This window comes from Simochromis diagramma, unplaced genomic scaffold (genome assembly GCF_900408965.1).
Source record: "Simochromis diagramma unplaced genomic scaffold, fSimDia1.1 OVJJ01000802.1, whole genome shotgun sequence".
NCBI lineage: Eukaryota > Metazoa > Chordata > Actinopteri > Cichliformes > Cichlidae > Simochromis > Simochromis diagramma.
Window position 1 is genome coordinate 20,362,159 of NW_024387492.1, and position 16,564 is coordinate 20,378,722.

Here is a 16,564-nt window from a genome sequence, read left to right on the forward strand (position 1 = left end):
TCACCCTGTAAAATTAGAATAATTTGCATCACTTGGATATGAAGTTGCAACTTTAATTAAGCTTTTTGATTCAGAGATAATTTACCAATTTTCTTTTTTTATCCCTTATGTTCATTTTAAGATCGGGAAACTGTGAGGACTGTAAAGACTCTAAAGACAGCTGAAAAGCCCAAAAAGACAGGTAGCACTGATTCTTATGTTTATATGAATTTGATCTTTAAAACGATGCGCTTATTATTGTTTGCCTTTATTGTGATATTGTAATAAACACAGTCATGTTGTAATCAGCTCTTCCTAGAATCAGCCTGCCTCCGAAAATCACAAAGATCCGAAGATTTCCTCCTTTTCTGAAAGGTACTAAGATTTAATACATACATAAACTGGTCTCAATGTTAATCAGGAGAGAATTACTTTTTCACATATACGTTATGAATTTAAATATTTGTACCTTTTTCAATTCTAAAAAGCCAAGAAAGTAGATAAACCCAAGGCTTCCAAAACAAGTAAGCAATTACTTCCCCACAAATATGTCACATTCATGATCACTGTATTACAAAAGCAGAGCAAATTATGTTAGTGTATTTATAAAACTGCTGGGTTTTTTTTAATGTGACCTTGTTTATTCACAGAGACAAAGACCAAAAAGCAAGAACAGGTCACAGACTCTGGACAAGAAGGTATAAAACATTCACATTTTTCTCCTGATTTAAAAGAACATTTATACCAAAATATAAAAATAAGAATATGACTTTGTTTGTGTATTATTCCAGTAAACTGTTGCTTTGGATTATATGAATAATGCAAATGTGCACTGATGTTTTGCAGTTGGGCCTTGTAGACCTGCACCAGTTTATTGCCCGTCCCCACCTGGATGGTATGGTAAGCACAAGGATCTCCACAGTGCACTGAAATGTTGTCATATAGGCTGAATTAAAGACTTTACTGTGCACCAGCTTAAAGTTGGCTTTTTATCTCGCAGTTCATCACATAGTCACAGACAATCCTTACCCTCCTCCTACCATGTCAGGTATTCACTTTTTGGTACTATTTGCAGTCACAGTTAAATCTCCGTTGCTCAATGACTTCTGCTGTAAGGTTAAAGGCGTATTTGTTTTTGTTTTCAGCTCCCTCTGCTCCTGTACTGACCGCCCACCCTGTCCATCCCGGAGCCCCACAGACACAGGGCATTTATCAGCAACAGCCTCCGCCAGCACCAATGCATCCACTGTACGCACAGTATCAACCATATCAGCCACCACTTCAGCCTGTGATGCCGCCTCCACCAGATCCAGTTCAGCCACTCCAGCCTGTACAGCCAGAAGCTGCAGAAGAAGAAGAAAAAGCTCCTGCCCAACCTGAGGTCCCGTCTCCAGCTGTTGAAGCTGAGCCTGCTGATGCTCCGGTTCAAGGTGAGAAGGATATGTCTATTTATTTTCTTTCTTCTTTTGAAATGGTTGTTTCTTGTTCTTGTTTTCTTGTTCTTTCTTGTTTTCAAGGTATTCGTTTAAAAATATTTAAATATACAGATTTTTTTCTACTCACCTTCCACAGGTTTTGGGAGGAAAATCACAAAACTCTGATCAAATAAATCAATGAGGCTTAAAAATATAGTGCAACTAATTAAACAGAGTTGTTGATAAGTAAATATTTGAATAAGGTGTGATGAATAAATGAATATATAAAAGCATAAATACATTTCACTTGAAAAAAAAAACCCCACACTATCCTGAAAATCTTACATTTTTCTGTGAAACTTTAATATAATTCAAATTATGCTACAAAGTAAATAAACCTACAACTGTTTCCCCTTTAAGAACCAGAGGCTGCTGAGGAGGACGTGATTGCTGTCTCCACAAAGAAAGGTACAAACTAAGAAGTTAAACTCTTGGGGAAAGTTGTGTTTATCACAATTACATCAGTGATAGTAATTAATGTCTTGTCATTTTCAGCAAAAAAAACAACAACAAAGGCTGCTGATTCAGACAAAGGTACTGTAGTGCTCTCCACATCCACTAAATACTTAATTTGCCAGCTAACTAGAATATTCACTGTAACAAACGACAGCTGCAGCACATAACAGTGATGTACAATAGCACTGTGTGCTATATGAATGCATTAATTAAAGAAAATTAACTTGGCATGGGCATTTCACTGCAATTATCCCCTCAGAGCCAGGAGCAGCCAAAGGGAAAACAAAGAAAGGTAATTCATGTATACAGCTGGATAATTTGGTGTTTCCACTGGTACACACTTCACATTGTTAGAAGTGATACACACAGTAATTATAGCTGTGCTTTGTTATAAATATTCATATATATTTAAACCTTTTTCCAAGATACAGATACCATAAATTCATGTATTTTTTCAATACTAGATGCTGCTGTTTTGAAAGACAAAACCAAAGCAGACACTGCAAAGAAAGGTGATCTGGTATCTATGGATCTATACTTTCTAATGCATTTTGATTGCCTTTAAAAGTGTAATGTTCTTCTTATGTGTTTGTTACTTCAGTGGCAGCTGCTAAAAAAGAGAAAATCAGAATTCATGCAGGGGCAAAAAAAGGTAAAACATCCTTTATTGTTGTTATTGAGACATATAAATGATGAAAATTAAACATTATATATTTAATTCTGTTGGATTTTGTTCCAATTTGTTTGCATAGATCCATCTGCAAAACATAAAACTAAAAGTGCTGCAGCTCCTAAGAAAGGTAAACATGATTAGACGTTAGGATCTCATCAAATTTGTAATATTTCAAAAAAATCAAATGCAGTCCAACACATTTCTCTTTCATGTGAAGTAGAAGTTAATAGTTGACTGAGAAAACAAATTATTCAGGCTGCTAATCACGAGTTTTTCCTCATTACGTTAGAGCCTGCGGCTGAAAGACAGAAGAGGAAATCAGCCTCTGAAAAGACAGGTGACGGCACTCACTGACATTCATTAATTTGCATAAAGCCAATCATAATTCATGTTACCGACATGAAAGATGATTGGGAACTAATTGTTTCTGCTCCCCTCAAAAGCGGCACCTATCAGGAGCAAAGTGAAGGCATCGACAGCAAAGACAGGTAAAACTCAGACCGTGCACGAGTTCATGAAAATTTGATTTTCTTCTCGGTTGAAGATCTTTTTTTAATCATCAACTTTAGCTCAGTTACCCCTGCATTATAATTTCTGTTTATTAAGATGATTTGGTTTGGTTCAAATTCATATCAAACAGATCCAGAACCACGTCCACAGCCACTCAGACTGAGACCGAGACTTGACATTGGCAGGAGGGCAAATGTAACCTCTGAAGCCCACGAGGAGAAACCTGCCAGATCTGAACCAGGTCTGTGTTTCTTTCATGAGGGCCCCAAAATATCTAGCTTTCCTAAAACTTGTAGTTCTTTACTATTTTTTTGTTTTTGTAGCCAAGACAAGATCAAAATTATTGGCAGCAAAGAAAAGTAAGTTTATATTTTAATGTGGCAATAATTTCCCCTAAAGCTTAGCTTATTTACAGCATGCTAGCAGCACTTTGAGACTGCACAATAGTCCTTTTAACCCATTAGTATGCTAACATGCCAGTAGTGACCAGGTGTCCCACTTGTGGGACCGCGCAACATTTCTATCCCTTCTCCCTCTCTCCCAAATTTGAATTAATTTTCAATACTCAACATTACAGATCAGATTTACTACACTGCCAACTCTGATCTCCAGATGTAAACTTCACAACTGTCTAAAATATGATTGTTATTTTTTGGAGTACAATATTAGCACTGCACTGTGCCAGTGTCCTAATGCTATAGTGCATAATCTGCCAGAATGACAGAACACATTGTGTATATTCAGCTAAGACTAGATTATTTATCATTATTAGCGTTACAGTCATTTAGCCACAGAATAAAGAACTGGGCAAACTTGTTTTTCTGATAAAAAAAACCAAACAAAACAAAACATTTTTTAGTTTATGTTTATGAATAAATAAATACTGTAATTGTCTTGAGATGATTGTTGCTTTTATTTGGACAGCTCTCAGAAACAAATATGTCTACCTTATGTTTTCCCTGAAGGATTTCCAAAATTAGTGGGAAAGTTAGGGCTTTGACCTTTTGGTTTCACAAAACTGTTGGTTTCACAAAAACAGGGGATTTGAAAAGCCAGCAGCATTCATCTTTTAGTCTCTGGAGACCACTGAGATACATACAAATATCCTTGAAGTAGCCCTCAGCTGTTTCAAGCCATCTTTGTTACCTTGTTAAAAACAGGAAAATCTAACAAGCTGTCTTTCTTGCCTTTACTTTCAGCTCTGTAAAAGTTGTGTTCTTTAAATTTGAACCACAAAGTCTTATAGCCAGTCTGAATGTACACCCTTTTGATAAATTGGAAGGCAAATTAACTATGGTGGAATTCATGCCGAGAGTAAAACACCTCTGAAAAATGTCTTTTAATTAGAGGATGGAAATGAAGAATTTCTAAACTGCAGTCATGCCTCATTCTGAAAGAGTCTAATGTTCACATTCGCTGTTAGTATTCACGTCCATCCATGTTTCTCAGAAGCTAAACTGATCAAGTGAAACACAGGAAGAGAAGGTGCAAGCGTATATGTTTGTACCCTTGTAAAACCATCTACAGTAAATTAGATGTGTTTGAAACATACTCATGTTCTCTGCTGGCATTTTTCAGGGAAAATCGCCCCTTTCTGAGATGCAGATTATGTGAATAAAATGGGCTGTTTTATGCATGATAAAGTTCTAATTAGAGACATGTCAAGCTGTATTACACCGAGAAGGGAATAATATTGCAAGAATATTGAATTTACACCACAATTACAGAGAGTTATTTGGCAGGCTGTAATAGGGCTGTCTCTCCTCTCACAGGCCAAGCAGAGAAGGCTGAAAAGAAATCTGTCAAAGAGACTCAAGGTATGGCTTTAGAGTAGAATTAGAAGTGAATCTAATGAGTGCTGTGTATATTTCAGAAGGCTCAGCTGCTCCTTTCTCCCCTTGCAAATTTTAGAAAAAGAGAAACAAGCATCAAAAACTGGTAAGTACTCGAGCATGAAAGTTTTCTATATGCACAGTAAATAATCTCCAGTCACCATAGAGAGTATTGACACTTATTAGAATTATTTGTGTTTCCAGAAGTTTAATTTCAATGGAGTGTGCTTCATTCAAGAGGCTTTATCAGTGCTGCTGATTAGAGACTTAAACATTCCTGGTTCTCTTTCGGTTACTGATATGACCTCTGAGCTAGTAAGGTATCTGACATCAGTAACAGTTCTTGGTAGTCAGTATTGGGATACATTTAAAGTTAACTTGTTAGAATCCAGTTTTATTTCAAATAAAAAAAAGTCATCTGTTATGTTACAGCATTAGTGGGAATTAAGACTTTTGAGTTCTTTAGAATTAGTTTTTGGTTTTAGTTTATCATATTGTTCCGAGGGGCCGAGCCCACCTACTGAGTTGATATGGACAACTGAATAGTCCATATCAACAATGTATTAAGCAACACGCTTGTTAATTTCCCTCACACTGACAGTTTTTGGTAAAATCTAGACATTGTGGTTTTGGAGCTGTAGCATCGACACCATTGTCCTCCTCATCAGCCGTACTTACCTTGCTGTGCTTGTTCTGAATGTGAAGCTGCGCTCTTTCAAAGCTGGCAGATAGTTATCATCATCTAGGCACGAAATAATATGAATACTTCTGCAATGTAAACACCCTCCTCTCTGTCATCTTGCTTGTCAATCTGACTGAATGCATCAGAGATTTTGCTTTTTCTCTTCTCGAAGAAGGAAGGAAGAGGCAGACATGGCTACATGTCAGGGGTTGGTGACAATAAAATAATGCAGACAAACATAAAAGACTAGAAAAATGCTTTCTACTATCAACGCATTTTGTTCTTCAGTATACTTTTGAAATTCTGGATAAAAGGAGCAGGAGTGTATTTCAATCTCAATTCCTTGTTTTACTATATGCATATTTTTTCCCTCATACAAAGATACCTAAAACATGTTGCCATATCTGGCAGAATGAGTTTAGATTGCTAATTTTATTGTTGGCAGCAAAGATTGTTGAGAGCTATTCTGCATCATGCAGCCATGATAATGTTCAGGAGGGTGATAGAAATTAGAATAAGCTGTCCCTTCACAAAAAGAGTCTGTACATCAGCACATGCACTCACACAATCCTGATCAACAGCTAAATCGACAAATGTATAAATTAACTCTCAGAATTGTTTTCCTCATAATGCCTTTAAATGTAATTTCCCAGCATCAGTGTAAGCTACAGTATATGAAGTTAGCTGAACTGATAAAGCTTCTTGAATTACTGGATAAACATTTTGAAGTATTACCAAGAAACACAGTGGTGCTATGAATCGTTTTGTTTTCTGTCATTCATGTTGTGTATCATATGCTTGTTGTCAATAGAAAATGAGAAAACAGCTTCCTGTAAGGCCTGAGGTATTCTGTAAATTTTCACCATCTTTCCAATGGATAATTCAGTATGAAAGGACGATGGCTTTAATGACATTAGGATCACAAGTGATTAGAATTTAATGAGATGAGCTGATTGGGACAAGATTACAAGCCTTTTGAGCCGCCTTGAATTATTGAAAGAGATTATGGCCTTTGATGAATATGGCAACAATTTTATACTTAGCTGGATTGATTAAATCCATGAACCAAAACCCATTAAATTGGGTTATTAGTGTTCTGTTCCTATTGAATCATCCAGTGGATTACAAACACTCCCCCACTGCCCTGTTTAACTTCACACTTTGCTACCATCTGACACAGCAGTGCCTGTTTCTTCAGGTGTGATGAAAAGTAGTTTGGTTTCTTTGGTTCAGACTGAAGTTCAGAGGTTTACTTTGATTTTGGTTTCTTTACTTCACTTAAAAGAAGCAAACCAGAATCGTTTTATACAGACAATACTAGCCAGTATTTGTGTTGTATGGTTTGTTTTATGCATGACTGAATTCCAAAAGAAATCAATCTCTTTTGGAGGATTTAATTTCATTTGATTTAAGTTACTTATATTTTATTTAGCAGGGAAATGCACGCACACATTGTTACGTTTAAGTTAAATATAACTATACAACTTAACAAAGTCATGATACTCTAATGCAAACATCAACTAACAGTAAAACAAGAAGAAAAACAACCTTATAAATAGCAATTAAAGCAACAACATGAGTAAACAAAATGTGAGTTAAATATCCTTCCTGGTGTTCATAGACTTGCCTTTGCCAAATGTTTTTATTTCTGTGCACTGTGTCTCTCAGTGGTGATTTTCACGTCACATTTCACCAACAAGGATTTCTAAGAGAATTCAGTCTGTAAGTTCTGTGGTTCACTATGAACTAGATACAATGTTGATAGACGTGTGTACTGTGTAGCTTGCTGCAATTCATTCTTATTATAGGTGTTAAATGCTGTTAATGGTCCCCTTTTAGAGAGCTACAACTCTGATGTGCGTCAGCCAATAAACTTTGGTTTCCATCACATTTGTTTTTTAGTTGATGATTTACTTACTCTTCAGTCACTTTTTTATTTTGCTTTGTTTGAGTCACTAAACTCCTTTTGGTTAGGTTTATGAAAAGCCTCTTCACAAAATTAAACCTGCACATGCTGCATATCTAGTTACATGTAACACCAAAGGGTGCTTTACAATTGCCCATCGATGGCTATTCAAGTGACAGACTAGTCTCTCCATAGATTATGGAGAGGTCAGTGGTTTGTTGTGGACAGCAGTGTTTGGTATCCTGAGAATGAGAAGGTGCTTTCCCTTTACAACACTCAGCAGCAACAAGGCTACTCTTTGTTGAGCACCACTCTTGAGGCGTGTTATTTCAACACCTGCTGAGTGGCTTTTATTAGGTTTGAACAATTATGCAGGGTGATGTGGTTGTTGCAGAAAAATTACATTTAAATGTATTTTTATTTGCAAATCACAAGTGGTGATAAGTGGTCGCTTTTCCAACTAAATTTTAATTTTAGTTTGACTTTAACAAGAGACTGAAGCAGCAGAAACAAGCAAAAGAACATCACTGTGTTTAAAGAGTGAAACCCAGCCTGTCTTTTATCCTTTCTCTTTTTTCATGCATGTAGAAACTTATCCTCTGTTTTCTTTCTCTCTCAGTGTGAAGCACAATCTCATATTCTCATTAAGTTTTATTTTTATTGCATGCAGAAGATCCCAAGAAAGAAGAAAATATTACAGACAAGAAGAAACCTGGTAAGACTTGGTGAAATTTATTCAGGTTCTTATTTCATTGACTGTGGCCGATATTAATATTTGTATATGGAGAAGGATATAGGTGGGTGTGGGTGTTTCTAATCAAGGCGGCTAAGGCTGTGTTCAAACCCATTGTGAAGTGAACTTGTGCATCACATCAGTGGGTTTTTTGGACCATTTTGTAACCCAGAAATGTTAACGCCTTAGCGCTAATGCCAAAACTGCTTCCTGTTAAACAAAAACAGATTTTAGGAGTTTACCAGTTAGTCTTTTTTTGGTTCTGTCCCTATATAAGAGTGAACTTAAATCATATAGTGCCCACGAACAGTGATGACAGCTTGGCCTCTATTTCTGGTCTGGAAACTTTGCTTTATGTGTGGTTTGAACACACCATGTAATTGTATAATTGCACAGTACAAATCTATCCACAGATCTTATTGTAAGCAACCTCTTTCCATCTCATCTTGTCTTCACAGGGCAGAGATTCTTTCAGTGCGTTTATGTCCCTGGCAAAAATGCCCAGTACCCTTTACGACCTTTCACTCCAGCCATGTCCCCCACCATGATGTCTCCTGCACTCAGAGCCATGTTGGAGCAGCAGAGAGCAGCCAAGGCGTCTGGGCAGTAGGACCACCTGAAGCCTCTCTTTATATCTGACAGCACTGCATCTTTCCATCCAGCAGGGGGAGGTGTTTGAATCTGTGCTAGCTTTACATTAAGAGGATGATCACAGAGAGAGAAAAAAAGTGGACAGACTTACTTTGTCTTTAATTTATTGAAATATTCTTTTAGTGGTTGAGCTCCTGGGGTTGCTGTTAATATTGCCCATTTTACCCTCTGCTTATGCTGCTCTACTATGTCTATGTTCAGTTAGAAAAATGCCATCTTGTGAATATTCTTTTAATTATAAATAGTATTTATAATGTACATAATGCATGTTTTTAATTTAGAATGGGATAAATGGGTCACAACTTAGGATGTAATATAAAAAGCTGACTTTTGTGTTGCTTTCTCTATGATGCCCGTTATCAGATTTAACAGTAATTTATTTAATTTAAGGCAGTTTAGTTTATATCCAAGCAAACACTTATACTCTATTAAGACAAGCTTTTATTGTCTTAAACAGCTTTGAATGGTTTATTTTCAAAGTCTAAGATTATTTGCAACAGGAAAATATATTACATTGAATTATATACATAATATATGTTAATGGTATCAAACCCATGCAAATACATTTCACAAAATACGATTTATTTGAATAGTATTTTTTCCAGTTTTCTATATAAATAACTGCATTTTCAGTTCCTGCAACCATGCCCCGTGTTTGTTTCTGCTGCTTTGCTGCATCTGCAATAGAACAGAATCCAAATGTTGGAGGGTCAAATCCCAGGAGCTCCCACACTGATCTGAGCAGCATCCCTGTCACTGAACATCCATCAGCCTCATCAATCGTAGGCGCATGCTGTGATTGATGCACACATATTTCTTGACATATTAAGAACACATCTAGCATGAAACTGTTGGCCATTTACCTTTCACTGCTAATGTTTTTTTTTTTGTTTGTTTGTTTTTGTAGAGGTTCATTTCAATATGTTACATGCCACATTTTAATTTTAACTGACTCCAATCAAAGTGGTGTATTGGAGATACTAGGGTAACCAGAAATGGCAGAGTAGATGAATAAAATATAGAAGAATCTGAAAAAATAAATATTTTCTAACATTCAAGAGGCACTGAAAAGATTTGTATATCTCTATGAATACAAACTCAATAATGCAATGCAGTCTCATTGCACATATCGAAGCTCCAAAATTAAATTTGGATCCAATTAAGAAACATATTTAAATGAAACATATAGCTAAGTAAGAAAAAGGGGATATAATTAAAAAAAAAAAAAACATTTTCTTGTGTATATACAATAATTATTAAATAGTCTAGGTTCTCTGTGTAACTTGAAGCAGCTTATATGTGGGACTATGGGCTTTTCGGTGGTGGTTTATTGGCCATAAAGGATATGAGTATGCAGCAAAATGTTTTTGTTGCGCCTCATTAGGTTTAATAAATTCAGAAAACCTCTTTTTGATTTGTTTTTCTTTTAAAGCCAAAGATTGCAATGCTGTGCTTTTATCTTAAAAATGAAGTGCAATTCCTGGATAGTAAATGTCTTGTAATTATGTGTTTTATCACAGATGACCTCTAATTACTTACAAGTATCAGCTCCTTTAACTCATCGTGTTCAGAGGCAGGGACAACTTTGATGTGACCAACTCATGAGACACTGTGATGTCTGCTACACTGAATGAATGTCATTTGTGTTAACCATCAGCTTATTTATTAAGTCTGATCTTGTCATATTTCTTTTTACCTCAGTCATTCATAGCTCTGGTTTTGCGCCTTATAGCAACATGGCTGCCTTGTTGACGCTGCCAAACTGTTGCCGAGCATCACCAGTGATTGCTGTTGCCGTCTTACTGAATGAAAACTTGATGCAAAGAACCAAAAAAGGTGTTTTTACGCTGGGCTTAATCCTGGGATATGACCCACCCTTGCCCATATTGTGCTGTCACATTCACCTTTTAACAGAGTGAGTTCCTAAAGACAGACGAATCTACTAGTTTTTAATAGCTAGTCCGTGTTTTAAAAATGCTTTTGACATATTGTTGCATTTTTACCATATTATGACCCTGTGGATTGAGCTACATCAATTATTAAAAAGGTTTTTTTTTGAGGTATGGCAGTGAAGGGGGGCTCAACCAGAGTTTCTTGAACTTATGAGGGCCAGGGACCTCTTAGAGGGGTGAAAGTTTTCCAACGTTCCCCTCATAATCCACATTTAAAGCAGTTAAGATGCTTTGATCTTCGTGTTACTTGTTGTCGCGGACTGATTCAGATATTTCCCTATGCTAGCTTGCTAGCTAGTCATCTAGCTAATATGCCAAACTATGCAGCAGAACATTTCTGCTGTCCTTGAGTGTAGTTACAGAGTTTCTACCAAAATGACTCAATGCACCATATCGATATCAGACTCTCTATTAACCCAAAGAAAACCTTGGGGATAGAAAAGGACTCAATATATATTCATACTTTTTTAAACTGTGAAATTGTTACCTTTCATTAAAATGCACTTTTAATGATGCAGCACAGATTATACAATTTAATGCAAATTATTTACAGACCTCTTGGCTATGAGATATCAACCGCAGCGCCGACTCACCATTGTACCTACTATTCCCAACTGTATTGTAACTTTTTCTTTTTTTTAAAAGCCTTAAACTGTATTTGGGTGAGTTTAGAGGTGAGTTTAGAGAAAGTTACTTGAAAACTTCTGTTTAAATTTTGCAAACTAAAAAGAGTCATACTTCAGTTTTATAACATAATTAGAATATTTTTTTGTTCTTTTTTAAGAGTTAGTTCTAAATAAAGTGATTTTTACTGATATGGACTGAAAACTTTCATCACTTGTTTTGCCAATAATTTGTTGCCAAAGATTGCACAGTGGCCATTTTGACTAAAACTAGTGTGTTGCAACATTAAAGAAGGACCTGCCCCTTTTAGGTGAAAGTCCATAATTTTGGTTTCTGGACTTTTTGTTTGTTTTCATTTAGTTTATTTCATTTCATTTTTCTTTATTCCCGAGTTTAACAGAACATTGAATGTAAAGTTTTTTGTAAACTCTAATTTTATAAACAAGTCTGAAGTGAAGTGTATCCCTGAGGTTTCAGTATTACCCTCCAGGGGTGAGGTCAGCAGTCCTGAAGTGATAAGGAAGCCTAATGAGATCTGACATCATGTACTGCTGCACCTGACTGTAGGTGTTGTAAGTGTTAGTTGGAGTAAGTTATTACCTTAAAATGTGGTTTTTACTGGTGTTTTGATTAATCATATTCCAGAAGGGCATTTCAGCAGTAGTCTGCTTGTGCCTCAGTGTTCTGAAGGTCGTCAAAACATATAAAATGAACAGTAATTACAGCATAAACTGTGGCTATGTGCTGTAATTATGTTTTAAAGTGTTATTAACTGTAATTTAACGTGAGTTAAATCGTGATCTCATACAAGAAAACAAACCAGAAGGAACACACAAAAACATCAGAGCTCTATCTAATGTAACTCCAGGTTCTTCATACATATTCATGTGAGCCTACAGGTGTAAGGCTGAGTTCAACTTGACTACTCTACATCCCTGATTATGTTTTAAGTACATGCGTTTGGATGGTGTTGTTAAAAGCAAGTGATCTGCTTGATCTTATGCATGTTTTTTTTTCTGAAAAGCTGTAGTGCAACACTTACACTTTTGCTTCACTGTATTTCACTATGATGTGTTGCTGTCATATTTGTCTTTCATTCTTTTATTGGTTTGTAGTTATCTGAAACCACAGACAATCTAATTGATCTGCGATCTCCAAGCAGAATAAAAAAATAGCTGGGTTTCTTGTAGATACTTCATCTGGGATTGGAGTGCAGTTTAACACTCTTTAAAAAAGTTTAATTCCACAACATACAGTTTGAGGTTGTTTTGTTTTGGAAGGATATATTTTGTTAACAAATTGTAATATTTTCTGCATGATAATGTCATTTATTTAAATTCAAGGCTTCTTTTTTGTAACACACAAGTAAGACTGCAGTGTCACAAAAAGCAGTCACTCTGGTGCTGTACAAATACTGTAGATAATAGTTAATTTCTTATCATCATGAGACTTGTCACTCCATTAGTTCTCAAAGATAATAATAAATTAGTTAACACGTTTGGTCAAAAACAGTTTTAAATGAAAGATGTTTTTTTGTGCTTTATCAAAGATGTATGAAAATGATGTTTCATTAAGAGAAAGTATGAACTACCTGCTGCATGTACTATAAAGCAGATGTGTTTAATTCACTCGGTCACTTTCCAGAAGCCAGTTAAGTGTCATAACTGACATTTCAAGCTATAATATCATTGGAGGGACAACACTGAGTCTGCTGTGCTTATGTAGGAAACTTTTACCACTATGCAGTTTTTGTGTCAAAACGTGAATAAACTTTTGAAGATATCCATGAGGGGGCATTTCTCTCTCTCTCTCTCTCGCTCTCTCCCCCCCTCTCTCTCTCTCACTCACTCTCTCTCTCTGTCTTTGCTATATATGGAATAATTCGTATAGAAAGAAACACTGTTATACTGATGGGCTGTGATGTATTTAGTTGTTGTAGGGTGTATCCCACCCTACAACAACTCATAGTCTCCATCCTATCAATAAATAAATAACAAGCACTAAACCACCTCTGCTTACATATTAATTAATCCTGCTAAGAAGCACAGTGTTAATGTGTTCTGTGAGTTCTAAGCACATGATAAATATTTTTATTTTCTGAGTTTAAAGTTAGTTTAAAGTCTGGAAAAGAAAGGGTTATTTATACACACTGACTGGGAATTAGAAATGAAAGTGGAACAAGGCTCAGTGAAAAGTGATCTAAAAAATTAGTAGACAGGAAAATCTAAAACAAGACACTACAAAAAAAAAAAAAGAAAAGAAATCTAACAAAGTAAAATGTGACAAAACTAAAAACAACAACAAACAAACAACCAAAAAAAACTGGACACACAAAAAGGGTCACACCAAATGTGAAGAGAGAGACACACTGGTGGATAAAAGCATACAAGCAGAAATACGAGACTGTAAACGTTAACACTGAGGAGCTGAACACATGAGAAATAAACTGATAAACAGAAACAGAGGAAAACCCAATTCAAACCCAGGACTGGATGAGTCAAAAACTCCATAATTATTAAACCGTAACCAGAATTAAAATACAAGAAATAATAATTAAAATACTGGAATGATACCAAAATGGCAGCACGGTGGCACGGTGGTTAGCACTGTTGCTGCACAGCAAGAAGGTCCTCAGTTCAATTCCAACATCAGGCCGGGGTCTTTCTGTGCGGAGTTTGCATGTTCTCCCCATGTTTGCGTGGGTTCTCTCCGGGTACTCCGGCTTCCTCCCACCGTCCAAAGACATGCAGCTTGTGGGGATAGGTTAATTGGATAATCCAAATTGTCACTAGGTGTGAATGTGCAAATGAATGTGAGTGCGAATGGTTGTCTGTCTCTGTGTGTTGGCCCTGCGACAGACTGGCGACCTGTCCAGGGTGTACCCCGCCTCTCGCCCTATGACAGCTGGGATAGGCTCCAGCGCCCCCCGCGACCCTGAAAAGGATAAGCGGAAGCGAATGGATGGATGGATGGATGGATGATACCAAAATCAAAACAGGAATAAGAAAAAAATGCAATGTAAAAATTAAAAAGACAACAGTTGAGTCAAACTGTTTGTGTTTCCAACAGTGGAATCAAACTACTAAGTGTCCTATGAACTAAACAGAAAGGCACAAAGTCAAACATGACTTCCAATACCACTAATGGACCTTTGATTGGCCTTTGAGGGAAAAACTGCATTTCCCATGAAAATGACTTCACTCCCTGTTTCTACAGGTAATGGCAGATAGTTCCTGCTGACAGCGTGATGAACTTCATTCCAACGTAAGAAGTCCTATGATCAGATCAGATTGGCAAAGTGTATTTCTGGATCATGTTTTTGTTGTTGGATGCGCTTTTTTACATCATTTTTGTAAAAGCCATTAGTGGAAGGACACTGCTACCTGAGACAAGTTGAATGCACGATATGCAAGTAATGCAAAATATGATTGCTCTAGCTTATTCTGTTCTATCAGGATTTAAAGTTACACAAATGGAAACCTGCGGGCTTACAAGAGTTAAATTTAGGCTATATATAAAATAAATGTGACAATCAACATAAGAAAGAACATCTTTTCATTTACAAATAAATTATCTAACACACATTAGTGGGTCACATAATAAACTTAGAGAACAGAAAAAAGTATCCACCCCATCACGCTAGAATTGATCCAATACCAATACCAGGATAGGTATCGATACGATCGATATCTGGATTGATCTACTCACTTCTTATTTTAGGATGTCAGTGTCGTTTGAGCTCTTGTTGGCAGAATTGGGACAACACCTGGGGAGGCAGTTAATTTCAGAGTCTATTAACAGGTAAAATAGTATTATTTCCATATCATTGTATATTCAGTACTGGTGCACATTTTGAGCTAGTCACAATCTGACTGGTCAGATCTGTTTATTCACATGCGAAAAATCAAAATCAGCTGTCGCAATACATGTCGCAAATTTGTCTTCAAAAACGTATATGGTTGGTGTGAACAGCTGCAATAATAATAGGTTACCTGTTCAGTGTGAAAAGTCCTTTAGCCTTTACATTTGCTACAAAGATCATGAGAACGAATGTTTTGAAAAATACAGCATAAAATTTCATGGGCAAACTGAAATAGATAGTCATGGCAGTAAATACATGACTTTCCAATTATCACTGCTTTCCTTGGTGTGGATAAACAAACCATTACAACTGGTTTTGGGGCCTTATGGCATTAAAAGGGGATCTCATAACAGCCAAAGAGTGGGCGGGGATGCAGTATGAATCTGCCACGGATATGCTGGCAATACATGGTACCAGAGCAGAAGAATGGGTAAGCTGTACTGTACTGTGCTCATATCGACTTAAAGGAGCACAGGAGTCAAACGAAAGTCTTTTGAAGTACTTTTTTACTTTAGTGAGGACACTTCTTTTGAAAGTGTGGCCTCTTTGTCCTCAGACTCACTCAGAGGAAATTGATCTTGATTACTGAATTTCGGTAGCTTCAACAAGCATGGCGACATCTGCTCAAATGCTGTGATATTCTTAGAGGTCAAACTTAAACAGACAGAAACAACAGAAAAGTAACCAGGGAAAAGAGCTGCGTGTGTCCATGTTTATTTTGATCATTTTACATTTCAGCAAATTGTCTTTGAGGACATTAATACATTTAACACCTGCTAACTGAACAGCGTTTTGCTCCTATAATATACTGGCTTTCCATAATAACTTCACAATTCATTTGTAGTTTGGTCTCCCTACAGCTCCTACTGTAACTATACAATCAAATAACATTGGTAGGAAAATCAAATAAATTGAAAGGTATGCATTCATTTTCAATTATCAGTCATTTTAAAAAATGACATTTAATGTTGAATTCTTCAATGCACAAATACTTAAATATAAGAAACAATACATTGGATTTCTAATGGAAGAAGTGGCTTTGGCAGAGAGAACTCAAACATTAGTCAAAGTCAGTGGGGAATAAACATTGCTGGTCCATAAATCATTACGAAGTCCACAGCACACTGACGAAGCTTGTGATGGAGAGTTTCATTTCAAAAGAACAGGAATTTCATCTTGAAACTTGATTATTACATCTGTTAAAGATTTGTTTAACTTTTTCCACACTA

At 36.3% G+C, this 16,564-nt stretch overlaps 1 protein-coding gene across 6 annotated transcripts in view; it reads left to right on the forward strand.

Moving 5' to 3' along the window:
* The window catches only part of LOC120725151 (triadin-like), a 37,773-nt gene extending 24,027 nt beyond the window's left edge, over positions 1-13,746 (forward strand). For 4 of the 6 annotated variants that reach the window (XM_040017867.1, XM_040017863.1, XM_040017868.1 and 1 more), the window contains 21 exons: positions 122-181; positions 289-354; positions 468-503; positions 630-677; positions 826-879; positions 980-1,027; positions 1,125-1,409; positions 1,815-1,862; positions 1,950-1,988; positions 2,170-2,202; positions 2,375-2,422; positions 2,512-2,562; positions 2,663-2,710; positions 2,873-2,920; positions 3,027-3,071; positions 3,224-3,334; positions 3,417-3,452; positions 4,866-4,910; positions 5,005-5,031; positions 8,184-8,228; positions 8,705-13,746. In XM_040017867.1, the coding sequence (XP_039873801.1) occupies positions 122-181; positions 289-354; positions 468-503; positions 630-677; positions 826-879; positions 980-1,027; positions 1,125-1,409; positions 1,815-1,862; positions 1,950-1,988; positions 2,170-2,202; positions 2,375-2,422; positions 2,512-2,562; positions 2,663-2,710; positions 2,873-2,920; positions 3,027-3,071; positions 3,224-3,334; positions 3,417-3,452; positions 4,866-4,910; positions 5,005-5,031; positions 8,184-8,228; positions 8,705-8,856 (1,373 nt within the window). In that variant the 3' untranslated portion in view covers positions 8,857-13,746. Of the gene's footprint in view, positions 1-121; positions 182-288; positions 355-467; positions 504-629; positions 678-825; positions 880-979; positions 1,028-1,124; positions 1,410-1,814; positions 1,863-1,949; positions 1,989-2,169; positions 2,203-2,374; positions 2,423-2,511; positions 2,563-2,662; positions 2,711-2,872; positions 2,921-3,026; positions 3,072-3,223; positions 3,335-3,416; positions 3,453-4,865; positions 4,911-5,004; positions 5,032-6,418; positions 6,452-8,183; positions 8,229-8,704 lie in introns of those variants that run through there. The other 2 variants (XM_040017869.1, XM_040017865.1) reach the window with 2 other exon arrangements.
* The last annotated feature ends 2,818 nt before the right edge of the window (positions 13,747-16,564 follow it).